Below are 14,971 nucleotides of genomic sequence, written 5' to 3' on the forward strand. Positions count from 1 at the left end.
ACGATCAGCTGGTGTTACAGAAGTAGTGGAGTTTTATAGTTTAGTTGTGTTGCTGTCTGTGATGTAGTGTGTCAAACATCAGCTGCAGTGCTTTGATCCTGCAGATTTGGAGAATAACTGTAAAATGAAAAATTAAATGAATGTAGAGCTAATGAATGTAGACTTTTTTATTTTGTCTACAACAGTAACACAGACTCTTGTTTCTCTCCCTCTCTGCGGCGCTGACAGCTGCTCAGCACGGAGCGAGCGAAGACCTTCATCTTTTTTCTCCTCCACAGGAGAAGTCAGATTCATCTTGTTCCTCCATGTTACTTTCATGCTTCTTATATTACCATGTTTACATACCACTTTAAATGTTGATTACTAGAGTTATGATTTTTCATGAGACAAGATTTCTTAGTGCAAGATTTTTGCAGCTTGAGGTGAGTTTTATTTTGCAGCATCAGCAAAAGAGGCTCAATGAATGGAACAGCTTGATGATTCCTTGTATGTGATATGAAGATGCTTTTGTATTTGTGCATCTGCCTCAGTGATAGCCATCGTTGATATATTAACTTATGTTATTGAACATCATTTCATACTTGAATATTGAATATTTCCTGAATTTCTAGACTTGCTCTATCCCAGGGATGGGCGATCCTGGTCCTCGAGGGCAGTTGTCCTGCAACTCTTAGATGTCTCCCTGATCCAACACACTTGAATCCAATAGTTGAATCACCTCCTAAGTGCAGTCAAGTTCTCCAGAGTCCTGCTAATGACTTCATTATTTGACTCAGGTGTGTTGAAGTAGAGATACATCTAAAGGTTGCAGGAGACCGGCCCTCCAGGCCTGGAGTTGCCCACACCTGCTCTATCCTATTTTTTAAGTCATAAGGAAAAGCAGACATAAAAAGCCCAGATCATGTTAAATCTCTGCACATTTTTAGCTTTAAACATTTTTTGCAGCAATCTTCACAGGCTCTTTGCAGTCTGGTTCAATGTTTGGACTTTCATTCCAAACTAACTTACTAAATTTCTTACAAGGCGGCTGTGAAAACCCAACTGCCCCTGGTTGGCTCTTTGATTTGGAGTCAGAGCAGCACTGACGCCCTCTGCTGACAGATTAGAAAACTACCTCTGGCAGCACACTGAGTCTTTAATGTCCTTATATGAGAAAAGTCATTAGTAATTGATACTCAACACAGAAACACTTCACCTCACTTATAAAATTTATTTTTATAGATAGTCATCTATATGGTCATGTATAACAGTACATATTTAGATTCCACATATACTTTCTATAGAAATTGGTTTCCTGCGACTCGTTCCACACTCTGACAGAAGCTCTGGATATTAAAAACTAAACTAAATGATGTGAACACCAGCAGCTCTGACAGCTCAGTCACTTCACTAATACTACAGTCAGGTTCTACCCAACAGGTCGGAGCCCAGTCAGCCACTGGGGAGCCGCTGGTGTCTGCAGTAACTTCTCAGTAGCTGAGAATCCAGAGAGTCAGTGTGCCATCCATCAGACATCAGATTATTCACTAAGATCAGAACACAACAGAGCATGGACAACAACAACAATACGAGGGTCAAATAAGACGTCATTCAATTTCAGCTACAATCTCTCTTGTGTGATGGCCCCCTGGGAAGCGTCAGCGCCTCCACGACATTCAGAGTGGTGCAAGCCACTGGAAACCACTGCAGCGCTGCCCATGTCAAACAAAGCAGTCACATATTGCACTATGAATGCAGAAACCTCAGTCACAAGACAGGAAAGTGCTTCTAAGCGCTGTACAGCTGCTACACACAAACACAACACATGGAGGTGGCGCGGTGCGGCGGCGTCAGCCTACAGTACGGCATGGGGACGCACAGCTGCCGGGGCCGGGGCCAGACCCGGGGCCCGTTCAGGCTGTGCCAGAGTTCAGGAATGGACCTTGAAGGCCAGCAGCTGCTCAGAGTGCATGTTGTTGAGGGAGCGAAGGTCGGGCAGCTTCAGCAGCAGCTTGGTGAAGATGGCCGACTCATTGGGGTGGTTCCTGGTGATGAGGCTCCGCAGCGCGCGGATGAGCGTCTCCTGCAGCGCCTCCACAGAGTTCACGTTTTCGATGCCGGAGCGGTCTGCAGGGAGACGGGGTGCAGAGGCGTTCAGACACATCGACTGGCTCAAACACGACTAGCCACACCTGATCATTTCATCAGTTCAGCACAGAAACTTTTAAAATTCAAAGAGTCATTTCTGCTAAATCAAATGAGTTTAGAGCCAGATATGCTGCCTGACCTTTAGAATAAAAAAATACTTATAATGTTTTGGTAAATTTATACTGCAAGAAATCTGTTGTCATTTTCAAACAACCACCGTTTTTATTCCTACTTCTAGGTTACATTTTTTCTTATGGGATGCTGACACACAAAGTTTCCAGTCTAACAACAGATGGATCCACATTAAAATGACTGCCACTATTAGGGTCATTTATGGAAATTAAATGCAATTATTCCAAGAAAATCTGACTTTGATAGAGTATCTAAAAGTTCAGTTGTTTACCATTTATAGTCAAAGGTCCAAAGAGCCAGTTGAGGCTCTGGGGCCTCTGGGTTTGTCTCCTGCAGGGTGTGGGACCCTCTGGACCCCACAGGGGGCCCTCAGGGGACCCACCTGAGAAGTGTTCTGCGATCAAGACCTCTTGGACACAAACATCTCACTGATCAGATTTAGTTGTCAGGATCAAAGCCTTTCTGCTTTCCTTCTCTAAGTCACTGCTCTAGCGCCACCCTGTGGACACTCAGCCTCCTCTCTTTGTTGTTCTCTGTTCATGTGCAGCACAAAGGGCTGGGCTGGTTATGAAGATCTCAGTTTTGGTAAAAGATTTTTTTGCCCCATCAATGTACTCCTTGGGTCTCCGTAGTTCAGAGTCCAACTAAACAGAAGTTGCACCACAAGATGGCAGACTTACAACGTCTGTTTAGTTGGACTTTAAATTCATGTAAACTCAGAGAAGGGCTCATTAAAATAAAAATCAAATTTGAAAATATTTTCTGTCATTTGTAATTTCATTTTAAGAAAGCAAAGACATGGTGCAGCAGATAACTTCATATTTCAGCAAAAACTTTCACACACAGATACAAGAACATAACTTGGTGCAGATGTTCCAGGGGTTTGTGTCATGGAAAAAAAGCCAGTGAAAAATTCAAGATGGCCATCAAAGAAAATCTACTTTTGCATTAAATTAGCCAATATTTATCACAGATGAATCGTTTTTGTTTCAGTTCATACATAATTGGACCCACAGAAATCATAAATTATCATAGATGGTTGTCATGGAAAATGTATTTTTGCTCTGAAGTTGTCAATTAGATGAATGAGTTTGGCGTTAAATCATAGCCTATGTATTTTGGACCATATAACTTATATACATTTCCTTGATGCGTCTCATTTCTCTGCTGGACATGTTTCTAAATAGTCACCATGGTTGTAATATTTATAAATATAGTGAATATATGCACTAAGATCTGCAAATTACACAGGTGTGGACACAGCTAACAGTTAACTAAGACACTATTGGGACAGTTAACATTAGTAATCACCACTGATTTACTAAACAGCTACGCTAACACTACAACTAAACATTTAAAAAATTAGCTGACGCCAGCGCTAAACAAATAAAATAAAAAAATAGCTCAAGTTAAAACTAAACTGTGAGGCATAAAATATTAGCTGACATTAAACTAAACAGCTAAACACATTAAACAATTTTTTAAATGTTTTTAGCAGTAACTATCGAGTCGACTGGGTCTCAGCCTTTCCCAACCTCTTAAAGTATTTTATTTTTCTCAAAATTATTGCATTTCCATTAAACAAATCTATTTTCATAATTCCAATTTGCGCAATTTTATGCTAAATAGAAACGCAGCTCCTTACTATCAAACATGAAAACTTGATGGCAGCTGCTGTTGAATATTTTTAGATCTTTTACTTTATAAGTGAAAACATCGTGTGAAATAATCTGAATATTATCAGACTATTTTGTCGAGTTGAATCTTTAAAATGAAACTAAAAGGAGCAGCAGAGTGAAGGGACCCACCGGCTGACACCAGGACCACGGCCATGAACAGGCTCATCTCCTCCTCGCTCAGCCCCAGATTCATCAGCTTCTCACAGAAGTCAAACATGGAGCTGAGCAGGTCCCCGGAGCCCATGGTCCTCAGAGCGTCCACGCTGTACTTCTGTCCCCCCAGGAAGGTGACGGAGCGCTCCTTCACATGGAACAGCGAGGCGAAGCGGACCACCAGCACCTGCAGGACAAGAAAGGCTGTTTCTATTGTATTTCTAACCCTGAGGGACAGGCGGACGGGGGGTAAAGAGGACGGGGCGTACCTCGAAGGTGCCAGCCTTCAGCAGGCTGACCTGGTCATGCTGGGACAGCTCCCTGAAGCCGGGGATCTTCTTGGCGAACTCCACTACCTCCCTGACGGCGGGGGTGAAGCTGTGGGAGAACTCCTCCCACACATCCTGGCCCGACTTGTGCGGGTCCACTTGAGGGGACATGTTCATTGGACAGACCTGCAGACAGACAACCAATTAGGACTTGACAGGGCTGGGACAACCAGAGACCCTAAGTGTCCTCCACTGTGTCTCCACACACGTAAATGAGCTGCAGTGAGACAAACACATGAGGGACAAGCGCGCTCTGTCCCAGCGCCGTGCCGCACCGTCTTACCAGGTACATTCTGCTGCCTCCTCTCCAGGCGCCCCCGTTGTAGACGCTGCCAGGGCAGGGCTCAGTGGGCGGAGCTCTGACGGCTCCATGTATGTAGGCGGGGCTGTGGCTGGCGCCAGCGCTGCGGGACGCTCTGATTGGACACTGGTTGTCCAGTTGGCTGTGAGGCTGTCCCAGGATGGACAGGAGGTTGTGTCCCGCCATGTTGACAGAGTTGTTGCGGCGGTTCCAGACGTCCTGGCCCTGCTCTGAGAGCTGGACGGGGGCAGCTTGATTAAAGTCCCCGCCAGGGGTTCTGGGCGGGCCCTCGGGGGCCCGGCTGCCTTGCTCCTGGTTGTACATGAACGTCTCCTGATGGGCCCTGGTCACCGAGCCGATCACCTCGTCCTCGCCGCTGTCCGACACACTGGGGGACGGCGAGCTGGAGCCGGTATCCATGGGAACGGCGGAGTCGGGGTCGGAGCTGGAGTCCGACTGGCTGGACCCTGAAGGGGAAGGGGCGGGGCCGGCCTCCTCAGCGGCGGCAGCGGCGGCAGCGGTTAGCGGCGCGGCCTGGCCGGCGGCGTGCGGCTGACTCAGCTCGCTCTGCAGATGGTCGCCGCTCATCATGCTGTTCATGGCGCTTTGCATCTCCAGCAGCATGCGCTGCTTCTCCCGCTTGGGGATCCGACCGAAGCGCACAGCTGAACAGTGGGAAGAGGGTCACTTTAGCTCGCTTTGACGTTAGCATTCTGGATGTTAGAGCAATAAAACAAGGAAACTGACAAACTCACTGAGCCATGCAAAAGTATTTACACCCTTCACACATTTTGTTACGTTGCAACAAACATCAGACCAACACAAAGGGATAATAACAATAATAATAATAATAATAAGGAACTAGAGTGTGCCTTCTGAGTGTAAACTTCAGCTGCAGCTGGAAGATAAGTTGATTTTATAAACTAATTGAAGTTCATAAAATCTTTTTGAAGATTTAATTTTTTTAAATCTGAATGGTTTTTTTCCACCAATGTCCTCCTCGTGTTTCCATAGTCCAGAATGATGTCAGCTCATCCAGGGCCGCCATCTTGTTTAACAAGCGTGTTTTACAGCTTCTGATTACTTGGACTTTGAATTCAGGTCAGTTTTTTTTGTTTTTTTTTTAAACAAGAAGGTCAAATCATTACCAAAATAGAGTCAGAATAATAACAGAATAAAGATGTCATTTTATAAGAACTCCAACACAAAAAGTTTGTTGTACATCTTATGAAGTTCTACCTTGGTCTAAGTTTTACAGATAATTCTTAATAAAATACTTAATAGCCTGGTAAATGTTTGCAGGGTGTGAATACTTTTGGTTGGACATAAACCAACCAGTTTATTTCTATTATTTGCATCTTATCCAGTTTGCCACCTCAGGCTGGACTGATGTCCTCACACACTTACAGTCTCGGGACATCCCCACCATGAGGCATTTCTTGAAGCGGCACTGCTGGCAGCGGTTCCTGTTCATCCTCATGATGGGGCAGCTCTCGCTCTTAAGGCACTTCTTATACTGGATGTTCTGCTGGATGCTCCTCCTGAAGAAGCCCTGAACACACACACACACATCCAAACAGCATGGTGAGTGCTCCATTTTCTGGGTTGTGGGAGACAAGCTTATGGTGGGAGCTCTGCTCCATGATGGGACACTGTGGGAATTCCACAGGAATCTTTATTCGGTTGTTAAACATCAAGCAATCATGACAGACCTGACTCACTGTCTGCTTCACAAGCTTCATGAAGAGTTTAAAGGGCTTCACTATAAACATGCTGCTCCTCACAACACCACTAAGCATTTTTATCTTCTACAGAACTGAACATACAGCAGCTTTCTGATGGTGTGTGTGAGAATGTGTAGGAATGTGCATCGATGGGGGGTCTACAGGTTTCAGCAAGTCAAATGTAAGACTTTTTAAGACCTTTTTAATGGCGCCTTCAATGAAATTTAAACAGACAGAACAGACTTTTCCAGGCACATAGTGACAATTTTATAGCACAATCAAGTAACTAAGGTTTTATTACCTTTAGTTACAAAATGTTCTATATATCAAAAACAACTTAAAAATTTAACTTTGCACTTTGATGACTTGAAATTGGGCCTGTGTGTCTTTAAGAAGCTCTCTGCCTTCAGAATGTCATTGCATGTTTATGATGAGAAAATAACATTAGAACATGATATAAAGTTCAAAAAGGTTTTTTTTACATAAAACCCCAATCCTTCTCTGGTCCCTGGTACAAACTCTGCCTCAGCCAGAGAGTGTAGCTAGGGCAGAGTGGTAAAACAAAATGTTGTCCAGCCAACCAAGAAATTTGCACTTGCTCATAATAGAGCCAAAACAGCTAATTGGCCACCTAGCTAGCTAACATGTATATTAGCAGCTAGTTAGCAGTAGCCTCAACCACCTCGAGTCACAGTACACAATGAAGATGTCTGTATGCGACTCAAACTTTTGCCTGACAGAAAAGTCAGAAGGAAAAAAAAAAAAGCTTCATATACAAAATTAAATAGTCCTGCCACCACAAAAACCTGTATCAACATATTCAAGGCCAGCTTACATCTCAGGGCCTTAAAATTTAAGACATTTTAAGGCTTTAATTTAGATTCATGAATTTAAGACTTTTGATGCGTGGACGTCCTGATCAGGCATGGTGGTTGGCTCACATGAATAAAGAGAGAGAACTAGTTTCACAGAGTGTTTGCTCACAGCTGCAGAGGAAGCTGCGCCTGCAGTGACCCAGTTCAGCTGCAGCAAAGACAGACTGAGGGGAGAGTGTAGGGGGATGGGGAGGTAGAGGGCATCCTCACCTTGCAGCCCTCGCAGGCGTGGACGCCATAGTGGAAACCAGAGGCCACGTCGCCACACACCTTACACAGCAGCACCAGGCCGTTGATTTCTGATAGGCACAAAAACACACAGCGGTCACTCTGCTGCTTTCACACACACAAAGGCTCTGAGAGGCATGTCACCAGAACAGACACACACACACACATTTCATGACAACTTCACCAGAACATCTGGACTATAAAAGCACTGGGAATACTGGGAGGCGGTGGTTATCATTTAGAAATAGAAACTGGGGGAAAATAAATGCTGACATAAAGAAATTATATATATATAACAATATATTTTTATGCTTCATTTTATTTCAAAGAACCTAAACCTAAACTGCAGCTTCGCATGAATTGCATCAAGCAGAACCGAGCCGTGGACCTCGCAGGGATCCCTGCAGCAGCTCCACACAGCGCATGGAGGGTGTGCTGCTTACTTGTGATCCCACATTTTCCCGAGGATGAGGAGCGGCCGCCTCCCTGAGACCCCGGAAGCTTCTGGCGACCAACGGCGAGCGGCGGGTCCATCAGCTGGCCCGGCCGCCCTCGGCCGGGCGAGGAGCCACGCCGAGGCGAGGACGACTGGTAGCTGCCGTTGGAGGAGTCGCTGTGGTAGGAGTCCAGACTGGAGGCGGAGCTGGAGGAGCTGATGTAGGCGATCACGCCTCCTGGTGATGCAAAGGGAAGGGGTAGAGGGTAGCGCTGTGAGATGACATGGACTGAAAACACGACAAACGGCAGCTTAAGGTCCCTTTACAAGACCACCAGACAGAGTGGCTCCTTGGAAAGTAATAAACCCAAACCCTTTAATTTATCACCATGTGTCTCTATGCCAGCATCCAGCTACGCGGAGGGATTAAAACTTTCCCTTGCTCCACTCCTCAGGTTTAAAATCCTTTTATAGCAGCCCAGATTTGGGCGCTGCGGTGGCGCAGGGGTAAAGCACCTCCATGTGTGGAGGCCTTAGTCCTCAATGCGGCTGTCACGGGTTCGAGTCCCAGTCTGGTGACCTTTGCCACATGTCTTCCCCCACTCTCATTACCCACCTTCCTGTCTGACCTCTCTCAAATAAATGCCACTACAGCCAATAAAACCTTTAAAAAAATGAGAGTCCTGATAAAGAGGAGCGACCAGACATTGCTCCTCTCATTTGCTGCTCCACACTGCCAGTTAGCAGGCTGAAAGAATGTGACTACTTTTGTCACTTTACTCCACACAAAAACAAACTAATTTAACTGCCTGAAAAGATTCATAATGTGGAAACTAAAGGAGCAACAAGGCCAAGTCCTTTTCAATCCTATGGAGTTTCTATGGGACCAAATTACAATGCAATCCATCTCAGCAAGTACATGCTGGTAGACACCAGGTGGTGGTAGAGCACCCAGCCTTTGTTCTCTGGAGAAAAAAAGGGCCATTTTAAAATGTTTTACTTGTATTGTGTGTGGCCCAAGTTATCATTTCAAGATTTTAAAGCCTATATTACAAGAGCCCAAAATTTTGGCTATTTTGCCCAACATGATACAACTTAAAGCCTGGTTGTGAGACAGGGTTCTGTTGCATTATTAATCTTACTTAAATTGCATCCTTGTTTGGAGTTTTTTTTTTCCTCCCATGTCCCTAGACCCAAAAAACGGCTTGCTTCTCAGCACTCCACTATATAGGTTTTTATTTCTTTTTTTTTGCTTCAGCAGATGTTATAGCAGGTATGGAGTAAGTCTCTGAAATTCTGCTTCAAATTGTTCTAATCTTTTTTTAATTAAAGATATAATCCTTAATTTATAAAGATGTAAATGTGAATGTATGTACATTTGAAGGAAGATTTAGAAAATTGTCCAGGAGGACCAATCAAAGCTCTGCCAGCAGTTCCATTTGTCTCACCCACTCGAGCACCTGACCCTCAAAATGTCTGTACACGCCACTGCATCTCAGCATTATTTAATATACATATATACAGTAGTTAGTCAATTCAATTATGTAATTACAAGCATATTACTTTATATACATATACTCTCACTTGTCCAGTAAATGTTACTTAACTTCTGCTGATTGACTTTAGGACAAAGGTGTCATCAGTTTGCTTCACTATTTCGATACGGCTACTGTGGCTCACTATAGAGGAGCACAGTCTTAGGGGGCAAAACAAGAAGAAATACTTTATTTTTTCAAAAGTCACCAACGATCTTCTGCACCCTAAACAAGTTTTCTACTTCATTCGAGTCCAGATAATGGAAAATGAGAAATGAAAAATGAAATTGGCATCTGCACCGTAGCTTTTGATTTGGTTCTAAAACCCAAATAAATGAATGTCATTGATTACATTATACAAACTAGTATGATATTATTAACTTGATGTTCTCCTGTTATAAATAAGTGATTTTATCTTACTCCCTTTTATCCTGTAAATATTGAGAAACCTTGATATTTCAACAGAATGTTAGGAAAGAATGAGCTTCTTCACTCATCCCACATTAAATCTCTATTGGTCCAATGTCTCTAGGTTTCTTTAGCTGGCTCTCTCCTGAGCGCCTCACTGTTAAATCTGGGAGTTCAGCTCCAACAGTTCTTCCAGCTGATGCCGTCTTCCTCTCCCCCTCGGTGAGGCCAAACCCAGAGAGTCACTCCCAGACGCCAGCCCTGACTGGAACTAACCCACTTAAAATAAAGAAGTCAGATCAGAGCTCACAAAAAGCTCGTATTGTTGCCAGTCTCCTCACACCCTCATTCCCTCCTCCAGGCAGTCATGACAGGCTGACCTAATTTCTTACCCCTGCCCATCTTGGTGATTAGATAACAACCGTTACATAATGTCAGCTTCACATGGGTGTGTGTGTGTGTGTGTATGGGGCAGGTAGGCTGGACTTTCACTGCAACCAGCCGAATTGTAAAGCCTCAAAAGAGCAATATTAGTGCTCTGGGGCATTTAAGGGGTTTATTTATGATGGATTTCATTTTGAGTTACCACTGTTTCACAGCAATTAAGATGCAACAGGAGGCCGGATATAATCCATTTGTTTCAGCAAATGTCTGGTATTAATGTCAGCTGATCAAACCCACATAAAGAGGCTCAATGCTGACAAAGTGTCAGGAAAAGAAATGTACGTCCACGTTTATTCCAACAGGCAACGATCAAGCATATACAAAAGACCAAATGCACAACGACAAAGCAAAGATTTTATGATGCATTCTAAGAAACTCTATCCAAAAAGAGAAAAAGAAAACTGGAACACTGAATTCTGTAAAACAATGCTCCATTTAAAGTCTGCTCGGAAGAAATGGTTTATGTAATGCTAGTGTGTAAAAATAGATCTTTAATTATCTAAACAAAATGATCTAATGTTTTATTTTATTTTTTTAAAAACAAAAAAAAAACATTTTTCTAAATACAATTTGTCGATAGCACCGTCTTCTCCTTAAAGATGGGTTTAAAAGTAGAGTTTTAAAGTTCAACCAAATATAACGTTTAAAACTGTGCTGGTGTATAAAACTACAGTGGAAACAATTTTCACCACAGAATATGAATAAATAATATTTTCAAACAATATTTTCACTGGAAATCTTTGAATAAGAGTCTGGAAATCTTTGAATAATATTTTCAGTCTAGCATTTCCGATGTGCCCTGAATGCACCACTAAATTCAGAAGTCTTTCGCCGCACCCCACGTGGAGCTAGCATGATCTTCCACTGGAAAACTAGGTCACCTCGCGCAGCCTCACGTGTATCCGCAGCAAAAACCCACACTTCACGGCGGGGTGAATTATGTAATGCCTTCGTCACCGCCCAGCTCGACCAATGAGCGGAGACGTAAGGGAAGCGTAAACACATGTGCACATGGCTAGGCTGACGGGTCCATGTGAGAAGAGTAGACTGCAGTGCTGCCAAAGCAAAGTGGACGGCCAATAACAGCAACCCCCCACCCCACCCGGCAGTCCTAACCCAGTTTAATATTACCACACCGCATTAAGCTACGACCATCAACACTTATTCTGGATGTAAATACGGACCAAAATATAAATTATTATTATACGACCGTGAATAAATTAGTGGCAAAACAAGACAGTTTTAGTCCAGCTGAACCGACAGCAACAAGCTGCAGTCTCTTGGCGTTCAAATGACACTCACCAGCTTTGCTCGAGTCCATGTCCATATCCTGCGAGTTGCCCCTCTGCTACCTCGTTGCTGAAGCCGTGTTTGATTTGGTTCTCAGCAACTAGAGAGTCGCTGGTAGATAACGTTCGGGGGGCAAAAAAACTGCGCTTTGGGCTAAAACACTGAAATCACGGACATTAAAACAGAATGGAAGCCCAGAGGAGACAACCCAACCAAGTTAGAATCTCACAGGGATGAAAAAAATAAATAAGTTTTAAAAAGCGACTTTCAATGACGCAACAAAAACACCCCAGCGAAACCCGGGTTTATCTCAGCCAGAAGGTTCCGTCCCGCTTTCACTCTGCTCCAGAATCCGAAACAGAGCGTCCTCTGTAGAGCTTCCTACACCGAAAACTGGTTCATTACAAGCGCAGCTCCAGGTGAGGAAGACTGGCTCTGGAAGCGAGCAATGGGCAACCATGTGACCCAGTTCACCGGCTCCTCCCTCTGCAGCCTGCAATGGTGTCAATGTAACCCACTGACATACTTCCACCAGAGCGAACAATGGCTCCTGGCAAGGGGGTTCGACGTCCGGAGAAAGCAACAAGTTGCTCATTTACAGACTGAATTGAAAATGGCGCATTTTTTCTCTCTCTTCTAACACTTCAAAAAGGGAACCAAGTAATTTTACACAAAGATTTAATTGTTGATGCGTTTGTTTTTGACAGGTTGTGCAGATAGATTGAAGTGGTTTTCATTCCATGAACCATCGGATCCAGACTGGTCTGAAACCTGTTCTGTTCATGACTGAAGATATTAGGAGATTTACACATTTAACTTGCAGTGTGGTCCAAAACTATTCATAACCCTGGCACATCTAGATTTTGCAATGTTTTCATTCCATTTATTTCTGACAGGAAATGAAACAGGCATTGCTCTAAACATCATGAAATGACATGTAGGGATTTTCAGTTTTGAAAATTGTAAGTTGTCGAAAAATAGCTTATGGGCTCCTCAATAATCAGTTGAAAAATCTTTGTTTTCTTTACAGGAAACAAATCCTTTTATAATCTCTGATCTTTGGTGATGGAAGGCTCATTGGAAGGCCTCCCTGTCATGACCCTCATCTCTATCTCCCTCCACAGAGTCTTTCTCACTTTCACTGGGGTTGGACCACTCCAAAACAAGAATACTGTTTCAAGTCAGAAGAATTATTAAAATATTACTTTAAATGTTAATCTGCCAGGACTGTGAATAATCTGGGGCTTAACTAGATTCCAGGGAAACTCTCCTGCCTGGATCAGTCCTGGTGATAATGATGCATTTAAGTTCACTCTCAGCTCTTCACACCCGTAGCATAAATTTTGATGTGTTCATGCAACAATGTAAACAGTCCAACTCTGAGTATTTCCAGTCTGTCCAAACAGGACATGTTTTTCTTTACAGAGACGCACATCGAGCCCAGGAATCTTTTTTTTCTCTGACCTAAATATGATGAATTAGAGATGAGAGGACACAGCTGACTAAAACCTACCTCTGTTTTACCACACTCACATCTTCAGGGGTTGGATAATAACTCTGTCTTCCATTTTTCTTTACCTGAACATCTTCCTTGGCAGTTTATATTCAAATAAATTCAAGACTACTTTATTAATCCCCAAAGGAAATGAAATGTTGTTGCAACTCCTATTATCCAAGTTTCTTCAGAGTTGTTGCAGCTGACGATTGTTGTAGGCAGGAAGGATCTCCTGTAGCTGTCTGTATTACCGCAGAGATGAAGGAGCCTCTAACTAAAGATACTATGTTGTTGTATAGCAGTCTCATAAGGAGGATGCTCAGGGTTGTCTTTTCATTTTATGAAGAATTGTTTGTTTGCACCATCATCTCCAGAGGTTCCAATTCAGTCACCAGAACAGAACTTTACCAGGTTGTTGAGTGTTTTTAGAGAAAAGATGACACTCTTCAGCAGATTTATAGGAGATGATGGTGTAAGCTTCCTCAACATGTACAGTCTGCTCTGTCTCTTCTTGACGGCTTCACTAGCTGAGGTGGTTTTTCAGCAGTATGAAAACAGATGTATTTCATAAAACTGTAATGGAAGCACTTTTTTCACATCACACACGTCACGTGATCAACAACCAGATGTTACTACTGGCAGAAGTCACAAAGAAGACAAAAGGAAGTAGAAGTAGGATGATGGTGTAAAATCAGATTAGAGAAGAGTACAGATTAAACTGCGGTGTATATAGGACCTGATAAAAACCAGTTAGATGATTTTATGTCTTGATATTATGCAGAAATGTTCCAACTCAAACCATTTCTCCAGCATCGCTAACTGTGAAAGAACTTTAATTTCTCAGCTGTTGCTATGGAAACCAATAGGATAAAGTGATAGTAAAAACTTTACTGCATTGTAAATTAATATACATCAAATTAATTTATTTGATGTACAGTATATTTGCTTGATGATTTTGATGATGGTATTTGACTAAACGTAATGTCCATTCCATGTTTCATAATTAAGTTACTGTACAATGTTTTTATGGTGTAACACATTCTGAACTTCCTTGCCTATGAAATGTGCTGCCATACAAATAAACTTGACTTCTAATCTAATGCTCACGTTGTCATACGGCCGTCTTCCAGATGGAAGCCCATCTCCCTGTCATTCCTGCTGGGTCAGTGTGACATGCTGGACTCGTCTCCAAGCGATTCTTGGTTCCATGAACCATCTGAATATCTGAATAACTACAGTGAAATCTGTAAGGAGTGATCAGTTCAAGTTTAACGGCTTGGGCTTATAGACAGAACAGTTTAGCGGTCAGTGTGGCCCAGGAGATCCGGTAAAGGGCAAACAATGAGGAGGGAGTTTCCATTATTCTCATCCCATCTGTCTTTATTCCCAGCCATTCAGTCTGTCGGCTTCAAGGCTGCGCTGTTCTAGCTGTGACATGGAATGTCTTGTCATCATGACCTAAAACATTTCAATTGTTTGTGGTTAAAATAAAAATAGTGGGAAAGGTCCCCTCTGGAATGGGATCTGCAGGAGAGGAAATCCATGGAATTACTGGTGAACACACACACACACACACACAAGCACACACACACAAACAACACTGGGATTTACCAAAACTGGTCAAAGTATTTAAACTCCTTCAACATTTTCAAATTTTGTCGTGCTATAATAAACATCCATGTATTTTCTGGGATTTAAATTTAATAAAAAGTTTTTTAGGAATGATGTGTCACAGATCAACATGAAGTAGTGCATAATATTTAAGTCAAAGAAAATGATACCATGCCTGTTTTTTTTAATTATTATTATTTAAAT

At 42.9% G+C, this 14,971-nt stretch overlaps 1 protein-coding gene across 1 annotated transcript; it reads right to left on the bottom strand.

Moving 5' to 3' along the window:
* Window positions 1-1,190: 1,190 nt before the first annotated feature.
* On the bottom strand, window positions 1,191-12,114 carry nr1d2b (nuclear receptor subfamily 1, group D, member 2b). The gene is made up of 8 exons (XM_028036178.1): window positions 11,674-12,114; window positions 7,992-8,222; window positions 7,531-7,619; window positions 6,129-6,273; window positions 4,704-5,386; window positions 4,361-4,546; window positions 4,068-4,278; window positions 1,191-2,106 (listed from the first exon to the last, which is right to left on the bottom strand). The coding sequence occupies exons 1-8, from the start codon at window positions 11,696-11,698 to the stop codon at window positions 1,910-1,912; spliced, it is 1,767 nt and encodes a 588-aa protein (XP_027891979.1). The 5' UTR covers window positions 11,699-12,114; the 3' UTR covers window positions 1,191-1,909.
* Window positions 12,115-14,971: the final 2,857 nt, after the last annotated feature.

Source organism: Xiphophorus couchianus, chromosome 13 (genome assembly GCF_001444195.1).
Source record: "Xiphophorus couchianus chromosome 13, X_couchianus-1.0, whole genome shotgun sequence".
In the NCBI taxonomy this organism is placed as follows: Eukaryota; Metazoa; Chordata; class Actinopteri; order Cyprinodontiformes; family Poeciliidae; genus Xiphophorus; species Xiphophorus couchianus.

Excerpts from the sequence above, each read along its gene's own strand:
- nr1d2b (XM_028036178.1), bottom strand. The coding sequence starts at position 11,698 with ATGGACATGGACTCGAGCAAAGCTG. Across the intron at positions 8,223-11,673 it reads CATGGACTCGAGCAAAGCTG|GAGGCGTGATCGCCTACATC; the intron begins GTGAGTGTCATT and ends TTGCATCACCAG. Across the intron at positions 6,274-7,530 it reads ACGCCTGCGAGGGCTGCAAG|GGCTTCTTCAGGAGGAGCAT; the intron begins GTGAGGATGCCC and ends GTGTGTGTTCAG.